Raw genomic sequence first — 25,817 nt, 5'->3', positions numbered from 1 at the left:
TGGATATCTTCTGTATGTTATCGTTCTTTTCTTGTGTATTTCTCTCACTGCTTTAGGGAAAGCTAATATGGCTGCCAATCAATTAGCTCAGCTAGGGCAGGAGCATAGGTTTTCTTCGACTTGGTTGGACTCTGTCCCTCCTGTCTGAATACTTGATATATTCATCAAAAGATTACGATTACGTTTGCACCATCGCACTTAAAGCAGCAGAGATGGCTATGAAGTGCAATATTACAGTATTGTACAATTAAGAATTTAAGCTTTGGGTATCTTCCAAACAATTGCTAAACTAAAATGAACGCCATTCATGTAGCACAATGAGTTGCTGTCAACAAGATTTCACATCTCATAATGTAGAAAGAGAAATACACGCAACGTTAAGTATATAATCTTTTATTCATAAATCGCTACTACTCAAGAGGCACAACCACAAGAACAGATGAGCAAAGATAGGTATCAGTTACTGACCATTTAAATTTATAGACAACAGACAGGAATTACGACTAAAATGTCCCTGATATTATTAATCCAGTTGAACTTTGTCACTCTGGTTCTTATTTTCAGCAGATATGCCCTCAAGCAGTGGACAGGAAAATTGGTTACTAAGATACACCATACAATGCGAGCATCATCAGACGTCGAAACATTCACTTGGCATGGAATTTCTGGCTAACAGAATCATAGCTTGGAACATGGATAACTGCATCAGGAAACAGTTACCATATTACTGATGATATATGAGAGAAAAAAGTTCAAAGACAAAAACAGGGATCTACTTTGAAACTCACCATCTCCCCATGAGGCCATGGTTAGCGGCGATGAAATGATTTTTTCAGCAAGGGAAGTGATATCTTTCAATGTAACTCCGTCAACAGCTTTCAAGAAATGCTCCGCTGGTTTCCTGCAAAAACAATACAAGAAACACAATGTTGCAAATTTATATGATTGGCATAGAGAGAGAGAGGGAGAGAGAGAAACCAAAGGTTTTACTGGAATTCTAAATATGAAATGCCCAAATTCTTTATTTTGCTTTTAATTTTGACCTCTAAAAAGATTTAATATTATAAGCCAAAATAGAATAATTTTAGTTTATTGTGGTCCAAAATAAATGTCAAAACTAAAAATCTTGATAGTTTCGATTTTACCCAATGAGTTTCGGCTTTAGTTTTTATTAATTTTCAACCGTTACTGTTCCTTCTCGGGTGAAACTTCAAACCATCCAAACAATCTTTATTGATTCTCACTTATCCTCCATTCGTGCTACCCATTAGCTCTTGTGTTTAACCATTAATCATCCACATTAACATTTTCATTTTAAAATTTCTTGTTAATGCTAGTTTCTAGTGGAAAATAAAACAATTCTTGTTTAAAAGTTTCTGATACATGTATAGGGTGTACACGTTGTGTAGACTGGCCCAAATTAAATGAGATATGATAGCTTCGAGAATCCATACAACCCTTATCAGTGTATGGACAGCTATCTCTTGAGCACAAGTTTATGTTCGGCTTCTACGTTACATGGGCATGAATTGCAACCAAGAAGGTACTCTATTCTACCCCCGATCTGGTATTATATAGTTTTTAAAGCAATCTCTATTTTCTGATTCTTCTTTCTCCAGGAAAGTGGCACAAATTTTGAGTTGATGTCACTTTTTGGAGTCTTTCTCATGTTTTAAGTGAGCTCAAGCTGACCCTATGTTGTTGGGAGAGACTTGGATAATGACCATGAAGATGTTATACAATCTGATCCATTTTAGATATCCTACTCTTGTTCTGAAATGCAATCATCAGCACCTCTGATTCTTGTTAAAAAACAAATTCAACATGAGGAAAGTAAGTCCCTCTTTAATACTTCTTGTTCATCAAGAATATTTTTTTTCTATTTTCTGACTCAATAAACTCAAGTGGCATTCTATGTACTTGGCCTTAGATCTTCATCTAAAACATATAAGATTCTATGTTTCTTCTCCATATTCCAAGCTTGTGTTCAATCCTATCTTAAAATCACCAATTAAAATGATGTAATCGGCATACATTATGAAATTTTATACTGAAAATTTTTAGTTAATCCATCAATAACCAAATAATCAAAAGATTAAGTGGCTATTTCATGTGTATTTTTGGGTATAGAACAAGAAATTTTAAGTATAAGCTCAATATTTTAAGAAGCAGCTGCCTAGTCGAGTAAGCACCTAAATCTTAAGGGTCGACAGATTTAACCTGTGAAACTAACTTGGGGCGGCTAACAACCCAGCAATAAACAGTTGATACGTTCTACTCTTGGACTTCACTCACTGGTAGTTACTAATTAGATGTGGGGTAAAGGACCCCGCGAGAAGAAAAGGAAAAGGATAGAATGCTCTCACAAACAGAAAGGCCATTAATAAGTAAATCCCATGTTGAAATTTCATTGCCACATTGGCACTCTGACAAATCTTTTCTTATTATGAGAAATTGAGAAGTACTATAGATATACTCTAGGACTCTGATACTCTAGCAAATAGTGACAAGAATGTTGCCCCCTACTCATTCTCACAATTGCTTCTGCTTTTCCCTGCTCCCACAGTATTTCTTCAACTCCTTTATATAGTTCTCATGGAAAAGAAAATCCATGAAGGATTATGAAAAAGATGTACCTTTCTCCATATGTCAAAATCTGCCGTCCTGTGTCTTCTGATGCTACCATCTGCAAAATGCATAGACAGTGAGTGGTTGAAGCTGCCAAGCAAGTGTCTTTACCAGGTTGATAGTAAATCAATCATTACCCTTGATTCCAGATTCATCAACAGTGAAGACTTAGTTGACTGTTTGGCACGATCTAGTTGTACCTGGTCAACTGTGAAGAAAGCAGAACCAAAAATTTCAAAAAGAGAAAAGAAAAGACCAACTCAATGAAAAAGGTTAAGCAAATTTGGACCGAGATCCAACCTTGCCCAGGAGTTGCAACCGAAAGAAGTTCTCTGGCTGCCAATTCAACAGCTTTAGGAACAAAATCTGAACTCTGAATGGAACAAGGAACTCTTAGGGGCTAAGGTGTAAATGTGTGTGCTAATGCAAGAAAAAGGCTAGGAGTACTATGGCAACTAAGATTTTATATCCATAACTGAAAGCTCATGAAAGAAAATAGTCATCCATGAAAAGAGCAACTCGTGAAGCAATAGTACTGAAAGAGGGAAACTATAATAGATGAGGAAAAGTACAGTAGCTAAACAAAGAAAACAAATAATCAGCACAACCATATAAAAAGCAGAGTAGCTTACGGTGGTTGCACGAATGCCAAAAAGACCAGTATTGTTGTAAAGACTACTGAAAGCTGAGAAAGATTGAATTTGCTGGAACTCATTTAAGACGTGTAGATCTGTATATGATAGATAAGAAATAAAAGGTGAGTGCTTAGTAGACTGAAATAGTGAAGATTTATCTACTAGCCTATGTGAGTTAAAATTTTGTGCATGCCCTAAATAGCTCAAAGCCCCCCAAAAAGACATGAACCTCATAAGCTGCTTGTACTGAAAATCGAGATAGACCAAGAGGGCCTTGCTCTATGGCATGTGCAGGCAGCATGTTCATCTGGCAGCTTTTATATGTTAAATCTTACAAGATTGAATCATTATATCACATGGAACATCATAAACAGAGTAAATATTACTCACGTAAACGAGAATACAGAGTAGATATTACTTACATAACCGAGAATACATCCCTTTTCCTGGTCCCCCAGCAGAAAATGAGCCACCACCTCCCATAAGCATCTGGATGACATGGCACCAGTCTGGTTCATATTCTTCAAGAATCATCAACATAATAGTTACAGAATCAAAATTATGCCTAACTTAAAGAAATCATAAACTGCTTCTCTTCTCTTGAACCTGAAGTACTGTCAGCGTCACAGCATCCTTTTCTTTACGCCAGCCACCAGGAACTTCAAATGCAATTGCAATATGTGTTTTCTGTCATCCCCATAATTACCAGTAGGAAACGACATAAATGATCAGAAGAATCCAATAGAATTTGTCAGACAAAATAGACTCCGTGCTTTTGGTACACACCGATGAATCAGCTTGGCATCTATAGTCACCGCCAACATACACAGATTTTGGCTCCTCTGGTTGTGCCACCTTGGGGAGGTCAGATAGAAGTGGTTCAGCAATAGATAATAATTTGTCATGCTCCACACCTGATGCTGCAAGGACAATCCTGGAAGCAGTATAGTTCTCCTGAAATGATTCCAATCAATACACATAATGGAGCAGTAAACTGAGAATAGATAACGTAATGTACTATGAGTCGGGTACTTCATCTTACAGCAACAAATTCCTCCAAGATGTTGCTGTTTAACTTGTTGATTGCAGATTCTGGCGCCATCAAAGGATGTGCCAGTGCACCAGAATAACCAGCAGAATGAATAGCCTCTAAAAGCAAACCTTGTGGATTGCTAGAAACTTCTGCTAACTCCGCTTTCACTTTCTTCAGCTGCAAAAGAGAAGTTGATATAGCACCAAATCTGGCTAAAATGCAACTAATTGATTATGGTAAGATGATAACCTGTTCATTCACCTCCCAATCAAGGAAAGCAGCATTTCTCACAGAATCAATAAGCACTTCAACCATTTCGGGCATGTAAGTCTTGAGAGCATCATAAGTGTAACTCATCTGCTCACGGGAAGCTGATGCTGTAACACTTCCTCCAATGGCTTCTATTTCACGAACAATGCGCAAGTGGCTTCTATTCGTTGTTGTTTTGAAGGCCATTCGCTCCAGCAGGTGTGCGGCACCTGTTGTCGTAGGCGTTTCATTTACAGAACCACAACCAACATACAATCCTATTGAAGCAGTGGGTCTCTGATCAATCAAATCCAAGAAAGTTAGCACCGTCTACTGGGAATATAACAATATGCGGGTAATATGGCAATTGAGAACATGTTAAAGGAATACATACTGCAGATGTTTCAGAGGCAATTTTCACGCCATTCGGAAGAGTTGTGATTTTTGTCTTTCCGGGTTCTACATAATCAGGTAGATGAGGAGGAATTGTAACTCCTGGAAGCAGAAAATCTAGAGGTGGAACATGACTGGACCTTCCACCAGTAAGCCAGCTAAAGAAGCCACCTGACGACCTTTTTGCAACACTTGTGCTGGCAAATCTCACCGTGGCCTCCAGATTTTGGGCACAAGCATCATGCTGCTACAAAAATGACACAATACGAGAATTTCAAATGTCGATTCCATCACCAAATAATGCAAAAATCAAGAATTACTTCAACGACGATTTTCTCATATATAGTTTCTGTTACTAGGAAGCATATCTATATATATAGTGCATATGACTAAATATCTATACATACATAAAATGTAAACATAGATCAAATTAGAAAGAAAAAATTCTAAAGTCCCAGTAGAAACTTGAGACTTGCACATCCCTAATATTGAGAACATTCCATCAAAATTCATTACACCAATAATAATTAGCTGCCTCGAGATCGAAAAAAAGAAAGTTTTAAAAATTAATTATCAAACAAGAACGTAGAGTATAGCATCTTTCTTCGTTAATCCAAATTTTAATCAACATACTAAAACTTTATAAGTTCCAAATAAGAACCACCATTAGATCTACGAAAATTACGTAATCGGGCCACAAATTCGCACTATAAATTGTCAAGTGAATGTAAACCAGATCAGAATTGATCAAATCCTAACATAAATAACTGGAAATCGGGGCTCAAAGACTCACGAGATTATGAGTAAGTTAGACGAGGGTTATGGCTTGTGAAAGATCAAACCTTGAGAGCCCTAAGGTGGGAAACTGCAACCCTGTACATGATGAGAGGAGGAGGTCTATAGATTGGACACTCCGATAAGATTCAACTTATTCCCCGATAAGGAGAGGAATAGATGATATAATCGCCAGAGAAGACGGAGACTAGTGATAGCAGCATATGCTCTGTTCCTCCACAATTGGAGACGACTGCGGACTCGGGCGTGTCCGGTGGACGCCGTGACAGGATTTTTTAAGGCTTAATGTTAAAAATATCACATTTATCCTGAATTTTAATCAGATAATTATATTTTAAGTGTTTAATTGCTCAAAGGTGCCAAAGAAAACTACTCACTTTTAAGATTCTTTTTATTTTTAATATTTAGTTTATTTTTTATTTTTTATTTTTTTAAAAGAGAAAAATAGAGATACTATATTCAAATACATATGTAAATTAGCAAATTTTCCTTCTGCTTTTATTAAAGGGCTATTTTGAATAAAATAGAAAATTTTCTCATATGAATATTTTGCTAAGGATTACTACGAACTTTTTTATATAAAAACAAGGGGTTAAAGATAAGTGAATTTTGTTCAATTTGATAATGAGTTTTTATGATAAAAAAAATAGAAAACATTTTAATGTAAATCTATTTTTATCGAGGAGTAAAATGTATTAAACTATTTTAATAAACAAAGTTATTATAACATATTGTAAATAAATCTTTTGTTAATCTAAGTTCAATTTAACTGTAATTAGTTAGATTTAACTAGTGTTTGGAAGTACCATAAAGTCAGTGGTAAATATAATAATTTAAAGAATGCAATGGTTATTATAATATTTTGAAAGTTTTTCTCCCTAATTATCTAGAAAATTCTCTAATAAATATTGTGGTAAAAAAAAAGAATAGCCCATTTAGGTTGGGCCCAGGCCTGACCATTGCGGCCCAACTTGGGCCCGACCTATCCGTTGATGTAAATCGCTCTTCGACCCTAACGAGTAACGAGCCCTAAATCTCGTCTTTCCTAATCTATTCCACCTCCACTTCCTACTCTTTCCCGCCCCAATACCATTCGTCTCCTCCATCACGATCGAGCGTCCATGGCGGCGGAGAAGAAGAAGGACAAGCTCGTGGCCATCGGCTTCGAGGGCTCGGCGAACAAACTCGGCATCGGAATTGTAACCCTCGACGGCTCCATTCTGTCCAACCCTCGACACACCTACATCACCCCTCCCGGACACGGCTTCCTGCCCCGGGAGACTGCCCAGCACCATCTCCACCACCTCATCCCCATCCTTCTCTCCTCCCTCGCCGAGGCCAACCTCTCCGTTGGCGACATCGACTGCCTCTGCTACACTAAGGGCCCCGGCATGGGGGCCCCTCTCCAGGTCCTCTTTATTCTTCCCTTTTTCAGCATTATCGTAAGTACAACGGTGTTTATGACTAAACATTGTATCTTTTCCTTGTTCATCACTAAAAGTTGATTTTTTATTATTTATTTTATAACGAAAAATTTGGGTCTTTTCTTTATCTATTACTTAGAATTGGAACTTTTCTTTATTATTATTAACAACTGGGATTTCTTTATTTATCACTAAAAATTTGTACTTTGATGTACTTACCACAATAAATTGGTATTTTTTATTTATGAACTGAGTTGGTTATTGTAACCTCAAGCAGGTCTCAGCCATCGCCGTTCGAGTCCTCTCCCAGTTATGGAATAAGCCCATTGTTGCTGTAAACCATTGTGTTGCACATATTGAGATGGGTCGAGTCGTGACTGGGGCCGAAGACCCTGTGGTTTTATATGTGAGTGGAGGGAATACCCAGGTCATTGCGTATAGTGAGGGGAGGTATAGGATTTTTGGTGAGACGATTGATATTGCTGTGGGAAATTGTCTTGATAGGTTTGCCAGGGTTCTTGAATTATCGAACGATCCTAGCCCGGGATATAATATTGAGCAGGTTTGCTGATTATCCATTTACTTTTACTTCTTCCCTATTTGTTATTATCATACTATTTAATTACAGTTTGAAATTTTTCTTTGTTTGTCACTAAAAGATGGAATTTTCTTCATTTATTGCCTGGTTTATTTCTTATTAGCTATTACTTGGAGAAAAAGTGGATTTTTTGAGTTGTCAACTATCTGTATTAACTTTGGTGATCATGCAGAGAAAAGGGTGTAGCTTTTTAGAGATATTAAAATATACTCAGATGCTTTGATAAGATCTTCATAAGCAAACATAATGTGTGCATTTTATTTTGAAACAAATAGTTTGTCATCCTCCATCTCTTTGTCTATCATAATTGGCTTACTTTCTTTATCACTTTATAAATGTTGTATACTTGGATGTTTCAAGCAGTTTACTCTTGTCATACATGCCCATGGCCGAGCGCCTAGCCCTTAAGAAATGGGGTGGCGTGGTATTCCACGGGAGAGGTTCACATAGTGGCACACTGTAAAGGTGTGATGGGCAAACATTGAACTCTGTCTTCCCTTGGCCGCTTTGCTGGCATGAGTTGCAGTGAGAGCGAGGGGTTTGGCAGACATCTGCTCTTTTTCACTCTATTTCTAGTATAGTGACATTGTTTAGACTTAAGTTCATCAACAAATTTATCCCTGAAACTGTATCATTTTTAGTAATTGTTCAACCTCGTGATCGGTTTTGTTTAGTTTCTCATGGTTAATTAATAATATTAATTTTCAATTCAGTTGATCATATATCATCCATTACTTGCGTATTTTTAAATCTTCAGTATAAGAGCAAATATTGTGAATTCTTTATGTCATTGAAGTTTGTGGAACCTGGAGCCATTCTCGTTGGAATTTAAAACAATTGAGTGGGGAGGGAAGAACCTGTTGTATGATTCTGATTATATGCAGTTAACATATTTTCAGATCCTTTACTGTTTCACATCTTGTTGTTGCATCAGTACATCTGTGCCTGCCAGATGAACTAAATCTTTGTTTCGTTGTTATACATACGAAGTTACTGATAGTGTTGTATACCATTCAGCTTGCAAAGAAAGGAGAAAAGTTTATAGATCTTCCCTATGTCGTCAAGGGCATGGATGTTTCATTTAGTGGAATATTGAGCTATATTGAAGCTACTGCAGCTGAGAAGCTTAAGAATAACGAATGCACCCCAGCGGACCTATGTTACTCCTTGCAGGTTTTTTTGCTTAGTTGTTGTTTTTTCTACCTTTAAGGTACACATGCTGATTTAGTAATAGTACTGAGATGGATGATATGATGTTTTCTTCAATCATGCTCCAGGAAACAGTGTTTGCTATGCTTGTTGAAATAACAGAACGAGCCATGGCACATTGTGATACGAAAGATATTCTCATTGTTGGTGGTGTTGGTTGCAACGAGCGATTGCAAGAGATGATGAGGACAATGTGCTCAGAGAGGGGAGGTAGGTTGTTTTCAACTGATGATAGATATTGTATCGACAACGGGGCTATGATAGCATATACTGGTCTCCTTGCTTTTGCTCATGGTGTGACCACTCCAATGGAGGAATCAACATTTACCCAGAGATTTCGAACTGATGAAGTTCATGCAATTTGGAGGGAGAAAGAGATGCCAACATCAACCAACACTCATGGCAGCTCAACTGCTGAAGTTCCAATTAGTGATGTCTCGACATTCATTCCGTTGGAAGTAGACTCTTGATATATGCTTCGTTTGCCTCACTAATATTTATTCTCATTTCCATCTGTTTGATTGTGGCCAAATCTGGGCTTTTAAGCTCATAATACAGGAAAAGAATAATTTCCCAAATTTGTATTGTAAGTGTGAAACCTTTCAAAAATTGAGTACTTATGTGAAAGACAAAAGTTGTATTTAATTTAGTTGATTTACTCCCTCTTTTATGGCACACAGAAGACAAAATGACTACACACTACCAGGGTGTACATGCAAAACTAACCCATGTCTTCTTTTTTTCAAGCCCAGGGGCATCTATTCCTACACAACCCGGCAAAAAATCTTTAGTTTATATTTTATTATTACTACATAGATTATGAATTCGTAGATTAATTATCTTTCTGAAGAAACGAACCACAGTAGATCAAATTATGACTATAACGAGTCTGGCACAAGTGGACATCGGTCACCTTCTCTCCACCACTTACAGCAGGTGATACGACTTCGCCATTGGGATCAAGTGGTGGGGGCGTAATCTTTGGTTTACCTCTTTGAAGCCTACTTGGCCTCTCCATGAAAATTACAGATGAGCCAACTCAGACGTCTCTCTTCCTTCTTCTTACACCTCTCTCTCTCTCTCTCTCTCACACACACACACACACACACACATAGCAAACCTTTCCTCAAAGCATCCTACAGTGTTCACCAAATAAAGTAAAGGACGAATGGCTCCTCCCACCTGATATGAAACTCATAAACGTTTCAGTCCCATCCACTAATCAAATACTTTGGCATCTCCCAACTTTCTTTGTTGGCTTGTAATAACTTGGGAGAAATATTTTGCATCAATTTGCTACTGAATCCACTGCAGCCTGGATTAAAAAAGTCCAGCAGTCAGGGGTGCAGCCTGCAGGCGATCTGCTATGTAGAGTTGACTAATTAAATGGCTTTGATATCAACATTCATCCAAAAAATTCTAGGTTGTTAGGAAATAGTAGATATATCATCCAAATGTAGTCTTTCTCCATTTTTAGGAGTGAGAATAAATTCTCTCTCTCTCTCTCTCTTTCTCTCTCAAAGAGGGAGAGGTTGATCCTCGCGATCGATGGAGTGTGATAGCTGAGATGGCCAAGTATAGATAAACCTAACCTTATCAACCTCTCCTCCCTTCACTGTCGTACCTAAAGAGACAAAAAAAGAAAGAACAAGTTACACTTGACTTACTTGTAACCCTTATTTCTCTCCTACTCCCATGCAACTAGAAAAAAAAAAAAGAAAAATTAATGATTCGCTTACTTGGTTTGTCCAGATTTTAATTTATTCCATGTAATTTAAACTCATGTATTCAAATTTTTATATTTTATCTTCTAACATTTTTCTTCGCTAAACTAAAACACTTCGAAGGACCTAAAAACATAAATTTAATTTAAATAAATAAAATTTTATATTTTTAAATAAAGATGTGTATTACAGAATTTGAACTCATAACTTCTAATTTTAATATCATGTTAACTCATCAACTACTCTAAAAGGTTAAGTTTTCAAAATAGTTGGTGAGTTAATAATTCAGACGAAGTTGTAACTACTAATCAACCATTTAGCTGGAACATAAAAAGGCTTAACTACTCATAAATAAATATAGTATAATTTAAAGATGGTAACAGTAGTTTCATCATTTTGTAATATTTAGGCTAATACTTTTAGGTGAAATATCTAATAATTGTAATTTAATTTGGATTCTATAAGAAAAAATAATGAAGTAAATGCTTAAATCATTGGGGAATAAACTATAATTTACCCCCAAAATATATCATCACCTATAACCGTAACCACACAAATTTCTTGCAATCTTCCTATATGGTTCAAAGTTTTTGTTTCCATTTATTTTGATTCAAACCCATAGGAAAAAATAAATAATCCAAGTTCGAAATTCCTATCAATAGTTAGGGGTTGAGACAATCTGCACCAAGTTCCCCATGCATGCAACCTTTTCTAGAGACCGTACATATAAATACACATACGCATACAAATACACACATAGGTGTGTTATTCCATTTTAAAGAGTACTTACGATCGAGTATCAATTGGCAATCCAAGTAGCAAGAGCATATTATAATATATGGTGCTGCTTGTAGTTGAAGTTTGCTCGGGCATGTGGGTATTCTATATATTTGGGTTTAGTTTATTTGATGTCCATCATGTGTGATCTGCTCTCATTTGCCTTGGTTTTGAAGCAATCTATACATCCTCCTTCCTCATGCCAAAAAGGATCATCATTTCAACACACCCCCCAACCCCATGTGAGCTCTTCTCATACCTCTCTCTCTCTCTCTCTCCTCTAATTTATATATTTTTTTAGAGTAATTCCATTTTACTACATGCAAGAAGAATTTAAGTATAAGTTGTGGGTCATCAGCTAGAGGTGTAGATTCCACACACACACACTTACACACATACACACATATATATTGATAGATGTACTGAGTTTTATTAATGTCTTGTGATCAGTTTTGGCTCTTTGGGTGTGTGCAGTAACAGCTGTGGAGGCCGTTTCTTTGCTTTTGCTTTACTAACCTCAACCCTAAATACACTCAAAGGTAGCGAGACTTCATCCCTCTTTCTCTCTCTAACCTCCTTGATGGACACATCTCAATCTAGTGTAGGTTTAAAGGTGTTTCGTGTGTGTTTTATGGACCTTTTCCTTTTCCTCATGGGCTTCGGTTAAAGTAGATATGGAATTCTGGTCTCTTCTTTGAAATGGCTGGAAGATGTTTTAATTTTTATAGCTCAACCTCTCTCTCTCTCTCTCTCTCTCTCTCTCTCTCTCTCTCTCTCTCTTCTACTTCTTCCATCTGGGTCTCTCTTAATGTAGGAATTTAAGCAGAAGTATATATATATATGTTCTTTTTCTCTGCTTCATGTCTTCCGATAGTGCACCAAGATTGGTAATCGAGATTGCATGGTTTCAGAGATATGAAGGTTGCTGAAAGCCCATGAAGCAGACATGAACAGGAGTCACATAGATGCAGTCAGCAGCAGTAATCTCATCGATGCGAAGCTCGAAGAACATCGGATGTGCGAATCCAAGCAGTGCCCAAGCTGTGGCCATGAACTCCACAGGAAACCAGTAAGGAAATAATCATGCATCATATGAGAGTTTTAATAATTATAAAGTATATATTTTGTAGTTCCTTTTTTTTTTTCCTAAGATGAGAGTTAAGATTGTATATTTCATGCTATGTACTGCATGCAGGATTGGGTTGGGCTACCTGCAGGAGTAAAGTTTGATCCCACTGACCAAGAATTGATAGAGCACCTTGAGGCTAAGGTTAGATCAGGAGAGGACCAATCCAAATCCCACCCTCTGATAGATGAGTTCATACCCACAATTGAAGGAGAAGATGGCATCTGCTATACCCATCCAGAAAAATTACCAGGTAATCATAATTAGAACACACTACTTCCTCCTCTCTCTCTCTCTCTCTCTCTCTCGCTCTCTCTCTCTCTTTGCCTTTTTTAGAAATTAAGGACTAAATTTGACTGAGTGGATGCATGTACAATTCCATGCTCAAGCATCTCACCTCAAGTTTAATTTACTTCTCTCTCCCTGTCTCTATCAGATGATATGTGTTCTTGAGAAGTTTCCAAATGAGATATATTTTTCCCACCTATCAAAGGGTTGGTTTAACCTATGAAGGTGGTTGCATCTGACAAGGAAAAAACTGAAGCTCTACTCCAATTGGTCACACCTAACTTTGCATGCTAATTTCTATCTTTTTCCAATGCATTAATCTTTAATTATTCCAGGTGTGACAAGGGATGGGCTTAGTAAGCACTTCTTCCACAGGCCATCCAAGGCCTACACCACTGGCACAAGGAAGAGGAGGAAGATCCAAACAGAGTGTGATCTCCAGAGAGGAGAGACAAGGTGGCATAAGACAGGCAAGACAAGGCCTGTCATGGTGAACGGCAAGCAGAAAGGGTGCAAAAAGATACTGGTTCTGTACACCAACTTTGGGAAGCACAGGAAGCCTGAGAAGACCAACTGGGTTATGCACCAATACCATCTTGGAGAGCTGGAGGAGGAGAAGGAAGGGGAGCTGGTGGTCTCTAAGATATTTTATCAAACACAACCAAGGCAGTGCAATTTGTCAGATAGGAGTGCAGCAGCGGCGGCGGCGGCGGCAGCAGCAGCAGCAGTCGCAGTCGCAGTAGCAACTACTGTGGAGGGAGTGGAGAATAGGAGGGATAGTGGAAGTGGGAGTTGCTCTTCTAAAGAGGTGATAAGCCAAAGAGATGAGCTCTCTTCTGGGTACAGTGCTGCTATCGAGATGCAGCAGCACATGAAGGGTGATAGCTTCAGCTTTGCTCCGTTTAGGAAAAGCTTTGATGAGGTAAGTTTCTACGAACCCAGCTAGTCTTTTTGTCTGTTGGGGGAGTATCAAATTTTGTAGATAAGACCTTATATATTCTTTTTATTTCTTGGACGGTCCTTCTATTCTCTTGTAATTTCTTTGTGGTTAACACTAACTCCAAAGAAAATTAGGAAGGAAATTAATGGTGTTTCTGGTCTTTTTTACAAACACTTCCATGGAATATGAAATGGTGCATGGTGAAGTCGTGTATATATATATATATATATCATTTACACGGGAGAGAAGTTCAATGCATGAATATGAAATATGAACAGTACATAATCTACTAGTCAACTCCAGCCTCTTTCTTCAGAATGATCAAATCACTTTATTCAACTCCGAGGATTAATTATCGACAAACTAAATAGATCCCCGGAACAACACGGAATTTGATTGGATTGAGTTGAGACTGCCATGCATGCAGGTGGGCATAGGAGAGATGGCATCCAAGGCAAGAGATGGTGGACATGAGGAGCATGATCAGCACTACCACAGGCCATCGCATCAGCACCACATGAACCAGGAGCACCAGCACCGGCCGGTGAATCCGAATGCGGCGTTCCACATGAGCAGGCCGACGGACCCCATCTCCACCATAATCTCGCCTCCTCCCCTTCACCAGACATCGATGGTTCTCGACGACCCGTACCATGTGTCGGGTTTGCTTCTTCGAGCTGATAAGTTTCAGGTATATACTAGATTGTGCCGTAGCTAGATTTGGTTATTTTGCACACTATGAAAATATTAGAAGTATTATTATTAGTCTCATTCTCCAAAAGCTTTGAGGTTTTGAAGGACATGGCGATAATGAGATCATATATATTGATTTAGAGGAGTTCCTAAGTAAAAATTTCACTAGGTCAATTTGTTTATTTTGGGGGGAAACTATACAAGGTCTTTCTTATTAATATGTCATTAAATATGTGAGCTTAGAACAATGCCTCAAATGATAATAATTCATTTCTTTTCTTTTTTTTTCTCGCTAAATAATATAAGATCAATGATTGTTAGGTTATTAGCAGGACATGGTTTAGATTCTTTACTTTTTTATTTTTTTTCATTTGTTCTTAGTAACATTTGTATTTCCTAATTTCTTCTTTTTATGAAAAAAAATTCGTGGAAGCAGACGCAGCAACAACAACAGCAGCAGCAGAAGCTTGACCATAGATCAAACTCTGGCTTGGAAGAGATGATAATGGGCTGCACTTCAGCAGGCGCAAAAGGAGTAAGTGTTGCTCCCTAAACCTAGAATGGATTTTCCCTCCCTCTCTTCTGAAAAAAAAGAAGAAAAAAAAAGAGAGATAGAGAGAACGATTCAAAATTCCTTATATTTTACCAAATTAATCCAACATAAGTAGCTTTGCACTTTCTTCCATATAGTGTGGCTTTTGGCTTGTCACAGTTACCTGACTCTACAACAAGCAATGCTACGACAGGAAAAGAAAAGTGACAGATAGAAGTCTTCTTTTCCTCGAGATAATTTCACATAGGGGGAGAGTCAAGAAGCAAAGTGGATAACTTCAATTAAAACCTAGCATTTACCTTCCTATGCAATTCCCTGCAACAAGTGTATCATAAGTAACTGTACTACTTGGTAAGTTTGAAAGAGACAAAAGGGTAGTTTAGTTTTATTGGCTTACGTTCATAGTTAGACAAAGCGAGCTGTACAGAAGAAAGGATTAAATTTTAGACTGGAAGTGGGGCCATCTGGTTTCATAAGAGGAGAACATTTCTGAAGCAAAGCAACAATTTGTATCCTTTCCCTTCCATTTGCATCCTTTACTTATTCTATTGATCCTATCTAGCTTTCTTAGCATGCCAACAAAAATAGGATCTAGAGAGAGAGAGAGAGAGGACTTTCTTGACCCTTTCATGAGCAAATTCACAAACAAGACCAGCCTTTCTTTCCTTTTGAATTCACATGGATGAAATTAAACACTAAGGTTATTCCCTGTAGGTTGTTTTCCTTTTAGACTGGTTTAGTATAGAATATGTATCTTTTATGCTCTTTTGTGAACAAGAGAAAGAAAAAGTAAAAGGAGGGTTTTCTGTTTGAGTGGTGATACTAATATGTTAAACACTTCTTATTTTATCTCTAGCATCTCTTGTTTCAATATTATGGCTGCAGTTTCTTATCTTTATTAGGAAACCCTTGTAAAATTTTGCTCACTAAAGTTGAATTCTTAAGATGAAGGGAAAGTAACAAAATATATTATTGAACTATCTCAACCATGCACATTCCTTGAAAGAAATTTGATATATTCTTTCTTCTTAAGTTCAGTTATTTTTTCACCTGAACTAAATCCTTTACAACTCTTTGCATGCTCTTCCAGGAACCCTCTATTCCACACTCCCAAGAGACAGAATGGCAGTACTCATACTGGTCATCTGACAATCCAAATCATCATGGGTAACAACAAAGGAGGTGAAAACCAAGAAAAACTAACAGAACACCATCATTCTTAGCATCATCAATACTTAGACTTACACTGGAGTTGTTTATTTCAAGGAGGAGCAGCAAATTGCACAACAAAAAGTTGCTTCTCCCTTCTCTTCATCCAATGAGAATGGATAAGTAACGAGATGGAAGGCCCATCTACTAAGATTTAGGTGCCGTATATAATCCAAGGTGAATCAAAGAGACAAAGGTGTTGGTGGAAAGAAAAAGAGAGTAAAAAAAAAAGAGAAAGAGAGGAGATGAGAGGCATAAAAAGAAAAAGAAAGGTGGTGTTGTTGCTGACAGTAGAAGGGAAGGGAAGGCAAAAATGCCTTGAGGCAATCAACTTTGCATTGAAATCAGCACTGCCATCACCTCATCATCTCCATCATAACTTTTAATTAGTATAATTTATGTTTCTTGTGTAATAATTAATATATATCAGTTATGTGGTATATTATTCTTTATTCTGCTTTTCTTCTCTGTATGCTAGACAAAGTGAAATACGAACATAAAGTGGAAACAAAGAAGGGTTTCCTACTAAGATGCTGCAATGTTACCTAACATTGTTCTGTTCGCCAAAATGTATTGGAGACTTGGATCACTGAAGAATAAATTGGCATTTGAACTAAATATATTGCCCTAGAATTGCTTCTACTTGCTTTGTTGTCTTAAAGTACTATAGGGTAACTGGGTAACTGCAATCTCTTATGCCAAACTTAATTAATGTTTGACATGGCTATTTGCATGACTATGAGAGATATACAACTCTCATGTTACTTGGTTGTTATTGAGTGCAAAATCCTTTTTTTTTCTAATGCCATTAATTCTTGTCCAAACAGTACGATTAAATATATAATTGTCTAGATTATAAAAAAAAAAAAAATCTAAGCTGTGCATCCAAGAAGTTTCTTTAACTTAGCTTTTACCTACTTTAATGAATAGATAATGTAGAGATATATATATACTCTCTCTAAGCTAGTTGTATATATTGTTTTTGACTTGTAGACTGTAGAATACGAAATGTATTACAATTCTCCCATATTGATCTCTGTCAAAATACATTAGCATTTGACTTGAGAAAGACAAAAATATAAATATTTTTTATTCAGCCGTATTTTTAACCATGGATAATTATAAGTACTGTAACAATTAATGCTGATGAGAGACAGAGAGAGAGAAAGAGAACGTGCATGCTTTTGCTCCATATATCGCTTTGACGTGCATGTCGATAGCCTTACAGAACCTTCTGTGTAGTTTCATGAGGATTTTCTTTTCTTTTAAGAACTCATTGGCAGATCCATCTCTAGACTAAAGAGAATATGGGATTAGTTTTATATATTGACCTAAGAAGAATCTGAAGGGTCTTTTGCCAAATGGACGCTTTAGCATTGCATGAGCTAGCTGGATAGTTCTAAACAACAAAAGATAGGCACATTAAAAAAACAAAATTCAAAACATAATTGTCCCTTTATTCCCTACCTGATATTCCTCTTATCCTTATCTGTAGACCAAGATATTCAACCCCCATGAGAAATCATTGTACCAAGACAACTGCACCCGCCAAGAGAGATACTTCATGTTGCTCTCCAATGCACGTCCAAAAGGCTTATTTGTAATTTTTGATGCAACTGAGAATCCTTGTACCAAGACCATGCTTTTGGTTCCGAGTGGGCATCGAATGGAATAGAATGTAATCAACCAACTTTAGTAAAGTTGGCAAGGCTAATAAGATCGCAGAGTAGATTCTAACCCTAAGTAATTATTGCGGAGACACTATTTTGGTGGTTTGATAGCTTCGCTCAACTGTTTGGCTCGGTAGTGCAGCGGCTTGAAGGAGCAGCACGATTTAGACCAACGTCCAACGACACACAGAGCTTAAAATATAAATTAAATATTTTAGTATGTTAGCTAAAGTTTGTTAGAGTATAAGTGTATTTGTATGTGGGAAGGGTTGGTTCTTTGTCCAACCTCATATCTAGTATTCAAACTTTTGAATAGTTAAAAAAAAATAGAATATAATTTACTATGCTTGTGTTGGTCCCTTTCCAGAGTAGAGAGAGAAAAAAGAGAGTGATCGTGGCGTTGGACAATTCGTCTAAGTTAATTTTGACGTCTATTAGAAATGTACTATCGTATTAATATTGATCGCACATATTCGATACCTCCAATAATACAGAGGATAGTAGAATTTAAATAATTATAATTAGAGCCGTTGAATAAACAGAATTGATTATTGGCACACTTCGAACCGCATGGCTGGACCGACAATCATGAGATTGGTAACACCGAATCTCAATCCGATAAAAAGGCTAAAAGCTTATATATGATCAATCTCTTGTTCTTTAATTGTGGAAGATCTTGGATTCTCTTCTATATAGTCTTCAAAAGACATGGGGTTAGTCTTGTTAGGCTCCATTAATATTCTGATTCGGTTCCATAAAGAAGCTGCAAGAGGAATTGGGTAGTGACAGGGAGAATTGGAGAACATGGGCTCTCTATCTTTCTCTATCTTTCTCTCTCTCTCTCTCTCTCTCTCTTTTAGGATTCTCGCAAATTATAATGAGTTGCTACTCTGTTGAATTTAACGGTCCTCTATCTTTATTCATAGGAAGTTTTATGAATAACACCTTGCATTTTTGTTTTATTGTCGTCCGTGCCCTGGCTTTTGGATCTTTGTTATAAATGTGAAGAACTAGTATGGTAGGTGACCTACATTTTGAAAAGAATAGTGATTGCAAAATTGAACGAGTCTGCTGTGACTTATGAGCCAATACACTACACTGGGCCTGGAATGCCGAGTCCACCAAAAGCCCCTTTGATAGCATATCAAGGCTTAGCTACATTATGGTTGGTCCATAACATAGATGGCCCATGCACCAAGGTAGAGTGAGGAAATCAATAATCGTCGACACACTGCAAATTGTGAAGTTGTCTAGCCCGCTTTGTTTTGGGTTTAGGGACCCTAAACTAGCTTAGTAACTAAACACTTAAATAATTTTATTTTTCTTAATTAAATTCAATCCTCAATATATAATTAAATAATAAAATATAAATTTTATTATTGTATTAATTTGATTCTAATTTTATCAGTTTCGTCAATCTTATATCTTGTTTCTTTTCTTTTCTCTCTCTTCTATCTTTTAAAATACTCAAATATTTATATTGTAAATATTATGTTCTTAAAAACTTTAAAAATAAAATAAAATTGAAGGAAAATAGTGTAAGTAATCTGAGCAGATAAAATATAATTGTTTTTTAAATATTTTTACTAACAATATTGTTTAATGTAGGTTTAACAAAAAATTATATAAAATAAAAGCAACTCGTCGGTTATTAAAAAGGGTGTAAAACGTTATTTTATAGGTTTAAAAATAAATTTGTGGGGTTAAAGTTAACTAAATTAGCTAAATTGCATGCTTAAAAGGCAATAAAGTTTAGTTCACTGGTTTACAAAACCAACTAGTAATCGTTGTTTTGTGAGCTTAAAAATAAATTTGCGGGGTTAAGATTAACTAAATTAGCTGATTTGTGAACTTAGAAGGCAACAAATGCTAGATAGTTGGCTTATAAAAGAAGCTAGCAAACATTGTTTTGCGGGCTTAATCGCTTCTAGTGTATTCAATTTGTGGACTTAATTTCTGGGCTTATATAAGACGTAAAACAGCAAATATATCTCTCGTATTCATTTAATCCAGCAAATTGGTATTATAGACACCATATAAGCCTGCAAATAATTTAAAAATTATACTTAAACACGCAAATGACTATTATAAACACCACATATTCATTTTAAGCCTTCAAGTATATCTCATATACTTACTTAAGCCTGCAAATATATTTCTCATATTTATTTAAGCCAGCAAATTATATTTAAGTCCACAAACAATTTAAAAATTACACTTAAGTCCACAGATAACTATTATAGACACCACATATTATTTATAATTTATAATTATAACTATCAAGAGTAATTTTATTCATCAAATTTATATCTCATCCATTTTCCTTTAAAATCAACATTTTTTTACTTTTTCACGTCACATCACAAATAATAAATATACTATTAAACTACTTTAGAACTAAACATGAAATTATAGTTTAAAGAATGAGACTAACAAATCAAATTTAGAACTAAACACGAAATTATAATTCAAGGAATGAGACTAACAAATCAAATTTAAAAGCTTAGTGTCAAACCAAACGGCGCCATAAAGGTCTAATAATTGACCTTTCATTCATCCTAGCAAGAAGAAGGTGTTTGTTTGACTCTTCGTTTAAGCATCACTTCGGAAGGTACGATAGAGATTGCTTCAATGCAAAGACAGGGGGAAAAAAACAAAGGAGAATGATTCGATCCTACTCCTTCCTAATTTTACCTCGTCAATTACGTTTATTTATTTATTTTCCCCCAACTTACTCCAAGTCTAAAATTGAATGAACCTTTTTCAAATCAAACCACAGCTGGAGGATGATCTTAGACTCGTCCATTTATTTTACGCGACACGCCGACACCTCTGAAATATTTCTTTCATTATCTGTTTATTACAAAAATTACATGACTTTCAGGTGTTTTATTTATAATAAAGGCTATTTTACTCTCTCTTTTTGTGTAAAAAAAAAAGTTGATAGTTAGAAAATTAATTTATTATTGTCCATTAACATCTTTAGAAAGAGAGAGAGATATTAAATAATTATTTTATAAAAAAGAAATATATTAAAAATCAGTCACTATTGTTATAAAACGCTTCGTTAGAGTTGAAGACTAAAAACTAAAACAGCTTAGCCGAAAAATTATCATGCGAACACCCATATCTAAGAGTTTTGCCATAATTAGTAAGCCAATCAATAGCCTAATTAACTTCCCTAATCCACACATTATTGAAATCTATATTAGAGAGAGAGAAAGAGTTTTCTTCATGGCCACCACTTTCTGTATAAGAACGAGTTATAATAACAATAACATACGCCTACGCCTACAAGTAATGGTCCTGATAGGCATATTGGACTACAAAGTCCCCTCATCTTACTTCACCTCGGCCCATAATTAAATTGTATGTATTTTTTGTAAACCATTGAGATGGTAATGGTTCATAACAGTTGAGTAGATTAGAAAAGCTAGATTTATATGGCCAACATAAAGCTTCATAAAAATATCGATTGTGAGGTTCGGAGGGTGGTGCTCATGCTTTCTCAAAGTCTTCCCTCTCACCCTTGAAGTAAAGGGCTATTTCTGAACTTCCACAGGAAAACCGTGATCAAAGCTCTCAGCCAGGCTTTTGATTTTTCACAGTGACTCTCTCCTTCATGCAGCATGAGTTATTAAAGTGTTATAAAAAAGGGAGAAATATTTTTTAACCCCCTAAACTATCACCCATTTTCAGGATGACTTCTTGAACATTTTTGGTACACATTAACCTTTGAATTATCATAAATACCTCATCCTTTGACAGAATATTTGAATTGACCAAATTGCCCTTCCACTTATAATGACGGGATAATAATAGGATAGTTAAGTGGATTAGCTACTATTAAATATTTTAATTATTTTTTAAATTCCTTCATTGCCCTTAATCCCCATTTCTCCCAACCCACGAACCATTTCTCCCTTCTTCCTCGTGAAACCCTTTTCCTCTCCCTTATTATATTCCTACCCAAACCCTAGAAATGACCATCGATGACCTCCCTTCACTCCACTGCAGCCTCCTCCCTCTCCTCCATCCATGCCACCATGTCCCTCTCCAAGCATGAGGGCCTTCACCGCTAGCTCGAGAACTACCAACTCCTTGCTAGCATCCGGTGCCATGGCCTCTTCGTCTACCAACTCCAAGCACTTTGCGCTTGTCGCCCATCCATTGCCACTCTCCTCATTGCCAAGAGCTCTATGAGCTTGATGACTTCACAGCTATAGCTAGAGAGGATTGAGATGAAAGCCTAGGCGGCCGATTCATAAACAATGTGGCCTTCCTCGCATTTGTCGATGATCGGCAAAGAGAGAGTTAGTCGAGGCTACGGTTACGTTAGGAGGTCTTAGAAAGAAGGAGGGTCTTTCGAATTTGGAGGTGGTAAAGATTAGATTCTTGAGGTATTTGGAGAGAGAGAGAGAGAGAGGCGATGACGACACTGGGCTTGGAGAGGAGAGTGACGGCAAGGAGGATGAGGGTAGTAATGAGCCTTGTGCACAAGAGGGGTCAAAATCTGTTGAGGAGGAGAGGTATTTTTGTCCACCTAAAATTTCATCTTGAATTGTTACTTGCACATACTTCCAAGTTTAAAATTATCATATATTTGGCATTAATTTTTTACTAGGTGTAACTAACTTTATACTAGATAAAAACTACCCATAGCATCAGATGGAGAAATAAAATCCACCCTATCATAAATGAACAATATCTAAGGTGTCATATATTAATATATTGAGAGAAAACCTCATCAGTTCATTGGTCAAAATTCTACCAAATCCCCATTTAGCATTATAGCCTATCAATAGTTGCAAAGTTACCGATCTCCTAAATAAATTAATTGATTAAAAAATCGTACCAAGTGCTTCCGAGTTCTAATCTTCAGTTCTATATCCTCTTCCTCTCTTCGCCTTCCATTTCCAAGGAGGGAGGGAGGGAGAGAGAGAGAGGAAGATAGAACTTAATAAATTATTAGGGTTTGAGTTTTCTTCAACTATGCGACCCTTCCAATCCCTCTTCCTCCCCTTCTTCCTCCTCTTCCTCACCTCCACCTCCACATCTACTTCCACATCTGCCACAGCCGATTCCCTCCTTCGGATCGTCCCCGAAGAGACGGCCGCCGTCTCCGACGGCGACGGAGACGACTTCTCCTGCGACAGCTGGAGGCTTTCCGTGGAGACCAACAACGCTGGATCCTGGAAGACTATCCCGGAGAAATGCCTCGGGTACGTGGAGGCGTACATAAACGGAGAACAGTACACGTCGGACTCTGATGTGATCAGAGCCGATGCATTGGCGTTCGCCCGGTCCGTGGAGGTCGCCGGAGATGGGAAGGATGTTTGGATCTTTGACGTTGATGAGACGTTGCTATCTAATGTTCCATATTACGCCGACAATAAATACGGGTAACCTTTGTCGCTACCAATTCCTCCTTTTTGCTCTTTAGTACTTGTAGATTAAATGGGTTGAGTAAAAAGGTGTTACCTTTTTGCGGATTATGTGTCAAATTCATGTGGCTAACTCTCTATCTACTCTTGTCATTAATGGCATAAGAAGAAACCATTCAGTAACTAGCCAGTGGAATAAGTTTTCGGGTTTAGTTACTCGCAAACTCTTTCGGTCTTTATTTCGGATTACAAGGCTGGAGGGGCAGCGGTTCCGATTTCTAGACAGTTTAATTAGGGGATTAGCTGCTGGTAGAAATTAAATGTGATATATTTGGTTGTGGGTTTTGATGAATGTACGTGGACATCATTATACAGAAGTGGCGTGCTCTTTTGTGAAAGTAATTGCCAATTTTATAGATTTAGCTCGGATTTTGCATATAGAAATAAATTTCATGCTTTGGGAAATTTCTAGATTAGAAGTATTCAATGAGACTTCATTCAACGAATGGGTAAATTTGGCGAGGGCAGCAGCACTATCAGCAAGCTTTAAGCTGTGTGAGGAACTCATAGATCTTGGGTTCCATTTGGTCCTCTTGACTGGTCGAACTGAGGCTCAGCGGAATGTCACGGAAGCGAATCTCTCCTTTGCCGGATATCATTCCTGGACAAAGCTCATATTGAGGTATCTAGCTTTACTCCTACTTTCATAATTGAGGTATCTAGCTTTACTCCTACTTTCATAATTTTTCCCTATTACTTCGAATCTCAATCATATTACACCGATTGATTGGATAAATTGCTTCATACCAAGCTGGTGCTTGTGCTGAACAGATGAATCATAAAATACTTATTCATAGATTGGTTCCAGATTTGTGCTATAGTACTCTGAGAAATTGGCACGTATATTTGATTAGAATATTTATTAATTTAGCTGAATTTGATTCACAAAAATATTTTGGTTTTCTTTCTATTTGCAAGTTTATGTCCAAGGAATTCTTTCCTCTCCTATATCCTTGCATCTTGAAACTCGTTGAAATTGTTTCCATATTAAGAACAATTATGGTTTGCTGTTATTCTTATAGAAGAACTTACCTGAAAACTTGGCAGTGTATCCAAGTTGTTGGAGCAAGACAATATCTCTAGAATTTTCATTCAAAAGATTCTTAGATAAAAATCTAGATGATATGCTGCTTTTATTTTCATCATCTTGCAACACAAGATCATGCAAACCACGTTCCAAGATGTTATGTAGGTGCAGAAAGTGTGAAGATGTATGAGGAGCCAGACAAAGCTCCTTCAGTATGAACCTAGAACACTACACAAGTACTTAATTGAATTTGCTCAAAGATTGGTCTTGATCTTCCATTCCTCTTATTCATCTAGGATTACTGATTCCTCACAGCTCAAATGGTACTTTACATGTGTGATTTTTGAATGGCTTCTGAAGCTAAGACCTTGCCGTCACAAGATTTGCAAGTTCGATTTCTTTACTGTAACTAATTTTGAATTTAAAGGAACTGTAACAGTTGCTTATATATGATGCACAATAATATAGAATGAGCTAGACTCCTTTTACTGTAATGTGGTTCCAAACTTTGTATGCAAAATCAAGGATAGGGCTTTGAATTGACGATGCATCCTATTGGTTGTGTTCTTGAGCTAGTATAATTTTGCTTATTTATGTCTTTTCTACCCATTAAGTTACATAAGTGAATTACAGCAATTGTGCTAGACATCTGTTCTTCTTCTTTTTTTCATCATGTTTTTGTCACCCGTCATTTCATCCTTTATCATTTACTCTACTTGAGAGTCTGTGATGATATATTACTAATGCCTTTTTCTTTCTTCAAGTTAGCTATAGTCTTGCAATGTAACTAGTTCAGTTTTGGAATAGTGCCTTGAAATCCATTCTAGCAATACAATAAGATATACAGTATGATCATGTGATATGTGAAATACACTTAGTTGTTGGTGGATTTTTCGAGTTTTTACTCATTGATGATAATTTGCGTTGAGACAGGGAAGCCTCTGATATTGGCAAGCCTGCTGTAGTTTATAAAGCGGAGAAGCGAGCGAAGTTAGAAGCTCAAGGATACAGGATTCATGGCAACTCTGGGGATCAATGGAGTGACTTGTTGGGTTTACCAATGGCCATAAGATCTTTCAAGCTCCCAAATCCCTTGTACTTTGTTGGTTGATGTGAGCCATAAGACAGCCAAATGTATGTTTGATGTTTCTCAGCACTTTCAGAACCTGTTCATTCTGACTCTAGTATTTTCAATAAAAAGATCCATTCTGGGCAATTTATTTTCTGTATAGTAATTGAGGTGATGCTATGTTGTTCAATTCTCTAAAACTTCTGTCTACTTACATATTTCTATCGGCAGGTTCCAGAATCTGGAAGTGATCCAAAATTTCCTCTAATAACCAGATAATTTCTAGGCAAAATATGTGAAAATTTTACCTCTATATAAAGATTAAGAACTATG

At 36.8% G+C, this 25,817-nt stretch overlaps 4 protein-coding genes across 11 annotated transcripts; 3 read left to right on the top strand and 1 right to left on the bottom strand.

Annotated features, from left to right (window-relative positions):
* Positions 1–366: 366 nt before the first annotated feature.
* Positions 367–5,994, bottom strand: LOC140765556 (mitochondrial-processing peptidase subunit alpha-like). 3 transcript variants are annotated; one of them, XM_073104700.1, is made up of 13 exons: positions 5,781–5,994; positions 4,940–5,185; positions 4,546–4,842; positions 4,306–4,473; positions 4,050–4,217; positions 3,870–3,950; positions 3,686–3,752; positions 3,261–3,358; positions 2,929–3,001; positions 2,766–2,836; positions 2,637–2,686; positions 789–901; positions 367–700 (listed from the first exon to the last, which is right to left on the bottom strand). In XM_073104700.1, the coding sequence occupies exons 1-13, from the start codon at positions 5,817–5,819 to the stop codon at positions 648–650; spliced, it is 1,524 nt and encodes a 507-aa protein (XP_072960801.1). In that variant the 5' UTR covers positions 5,820–5,994; the 3' UTR covers positions 367–647. The 3 variants fall into 3 exon arrangements, with proteins under 3 accessions (XP_072960801.1, XP_072960802.1, XP_072960803.1); XM_073104701.1 differs by having other exon boundaries at positions 4,940–5,182; XM_073104702.1 differs by having other exon boundaries at positions 5,732–5,993.
* Positions 5,995–6,754: 760 nt separating this feature from the next.
* LOC140766130 (uncharacterized) lies at positions 6,755–9,598 on the top strand. Its single transcript, XM_073105570.1, has 4 exons — positions 6,755–7,142; positions 7,435–7,719; positions 8,773–8,928; positions 9,033–9,598. The coding sequence occupies exons 1-4, from the start codon at positions 6,855–6,857 to the stop codon at positions 9,432–9,434; spliced, it is 1,131 nt and encodes a 376-aa protein (XP_072961671.1). The 5' UTR covers positions 6,755–6,854; the 3' UTR covers positions 9,435–9,598.
* Positions 9,599–11,613: 2,015 nt separating this feature from the next.
* Positions 11,614–16,892, top strand: LOC140764719 (NAC domain-containing protein 75-like). 6 transcript variants are annotated; one of them, XM_073103444.1, is made up of 9 exons: positions 11,615–11,707; positions 11,940–12,004; positions 12,377–12,534; positions 12,661–12,844; positions 13,215–13,801; positions 14,247–14,510; positions 14,949–15,047; positions 16,156–16,247; positions 16,332–16,892. In XM_073103444.1, exons 3-8 carry the CDS (start codon positions 12,412–12,414, stop codon positions 16,234–16,236), a joined length of 1,338 nt encoding a protein of 445 aa, XP_072959545.1. In that variant the 5' UTR covers positions 11,615–11,707; positions 11,940–12,004; positions 12,377–12,411; the 3' UTR covers positions 16,237–16,247; positions 16,332–16,892. The 6 variants fall into 6 exon arrangements, with proteins under 6 accessions (XP_072959541.1, XP_072959545.1, XP_072959539.1 ...); XM_073103440.1 differs by having other exon boundaries at positions 11,614–11,707; positions 11,916–12,004; positions 16,156–16,892; XM_073103438.1 differs by having other exon boundaries at positions 16,156–16,892.
* Positions 16,893–22,793: 5,901 nt separating this feature from the next.
* Positions 22,794–25,631, top strand: LOC140764720 (acid phosphatase 1-like). Its single transcript, XM_073103445.1, has 3 exons — positions 22,794–23,346; positions 23,801–24,010; positions 25,349–25,631. Exons 1-3 carry the CDS (start codon positions 22,937–22,939, stop codon positions 25,524–25,526), a joined length of 798 nt encoding a protein of 265 aa, XP_072959546.1. The 5' UTR covers positions 22,794–22,936; the 3' UTR covers positions 25,527–25,631.
* Positions 25,632–25,817: the final 186 nt, after the last annotated feature.

The sequence above is a fragment of the Typha angustifolia genome, chromosome 8 (assembly GCF_048772165.1).
Source record: "Typha angustifolia cultivar Huaian chromosome 8, ASM4877216v1, whole genome shotgun sequence".
NCBI lineage: Eukaryota > Viridiplantae > Streptophyta > Magnoliopsida > Poales > Typhaceae > Typha > Typha angustifolia.
This window is presented reverse-complemented; position numbering and strand designations above follow the sequence as displayed.

What these genes read in the sequence shown, in the direction of transcription:
- LOC140766130 (XM_073105570.1), top strand. Translation starts at nt 6,855, where the DNA reads ATGGCGGCGGAGAAGAAGAAGGACAAGCTCGTGGCCATCGGCTTCGAG. An exon ending in GCATGGGGGCCCCTCTCCAG is followed by an intron (nt 7,143 to 7,434) that starts GTCCTCTTTATT and finishes AACCTCAAGCAG; the next exon opens with GTCTCAGCCATCGCCGTTCG. An exon ending in ACCTATGTTACTCCTTGCAG is followed by an intron (nt 8,929 to 9,032) that starts GTTTTTTTGCTT and finishes ATCATGCTCCAG; the next exon opens with GAAACAGTGTTTGCTATGCT.
- LOC140764720 (XM_073103445.1), top strand. Translation starts at nt 22,937, where the DNA reads ATGCGACCCTTCCAATCCCTCTTCCTCCCCTTCTTCCTCCTCTTCCTC. An exon ending in TACGCCGACAATAAATACGG is followed by an intron (nt 23,347 to 23,800) that starts GTAACCTTTGTC and finishes GGAAATTTCTAG; the next exon opens with ATTAGAAGTATTCAATGAGA. An exon ending in TGGACAAAGCTCATATTGAG is followed by an intron (nt 24,011 to 25,348) that starts GTATCTAGCTTT and finishes GCGTTGAGACAG; the next exon opens with GGAAGCCTCTGATATTGGCA.
- LOC140764719 (XM_073103440.1), top strand. Translation starts at nt 12,412, where the DNA reads ATGAACAGGAGTCACATAGATGCAGTCAGCAGCAGTAATCTCATCGAT. An exon ending in ATGAACTCCACAGGAAACCA is followed by an intron (nt 12,535 to 12,660) that starts GTAAGGAAATAA and finishes TACTGCATGCAG; the next exon opens with GATTGGGTTGGGCTACCTGC. An exon ending in TTAGGAAAAGCTTTGATGAG is followed by an intron (nt 13,802 to 14,246) that starts GTAAGTTTCTAC and finishes CCATGCATGCAG; the next exon opens with GTGGGCATAGGAGAGATGGC.
- LOC140765556 (XM_073104700.1), bottom strand. Translation starts at nt 5,819, where the DNA reads ATGTACAGGGTTGCAGTTTCCCACCTTAGGGCTCTCAAG. An exon ending in GATGCCAAGCTGATTCATCG is followed by an intron (nt 3,951 to 4,049) that starts GTGTGTACCAAA and finishes TGGGGATGACAG; the next exon opens with AAAACACATATTGCAATTGC. An exon ending in CATGGCCTCATGGGGAGATG is followed by an intron (nt 701 to 788) that starts GTGAGTTTCAAA and finishes TTCCTGATGCAG; the next exon opens with TTATCCATGTTCCAAGCTAT.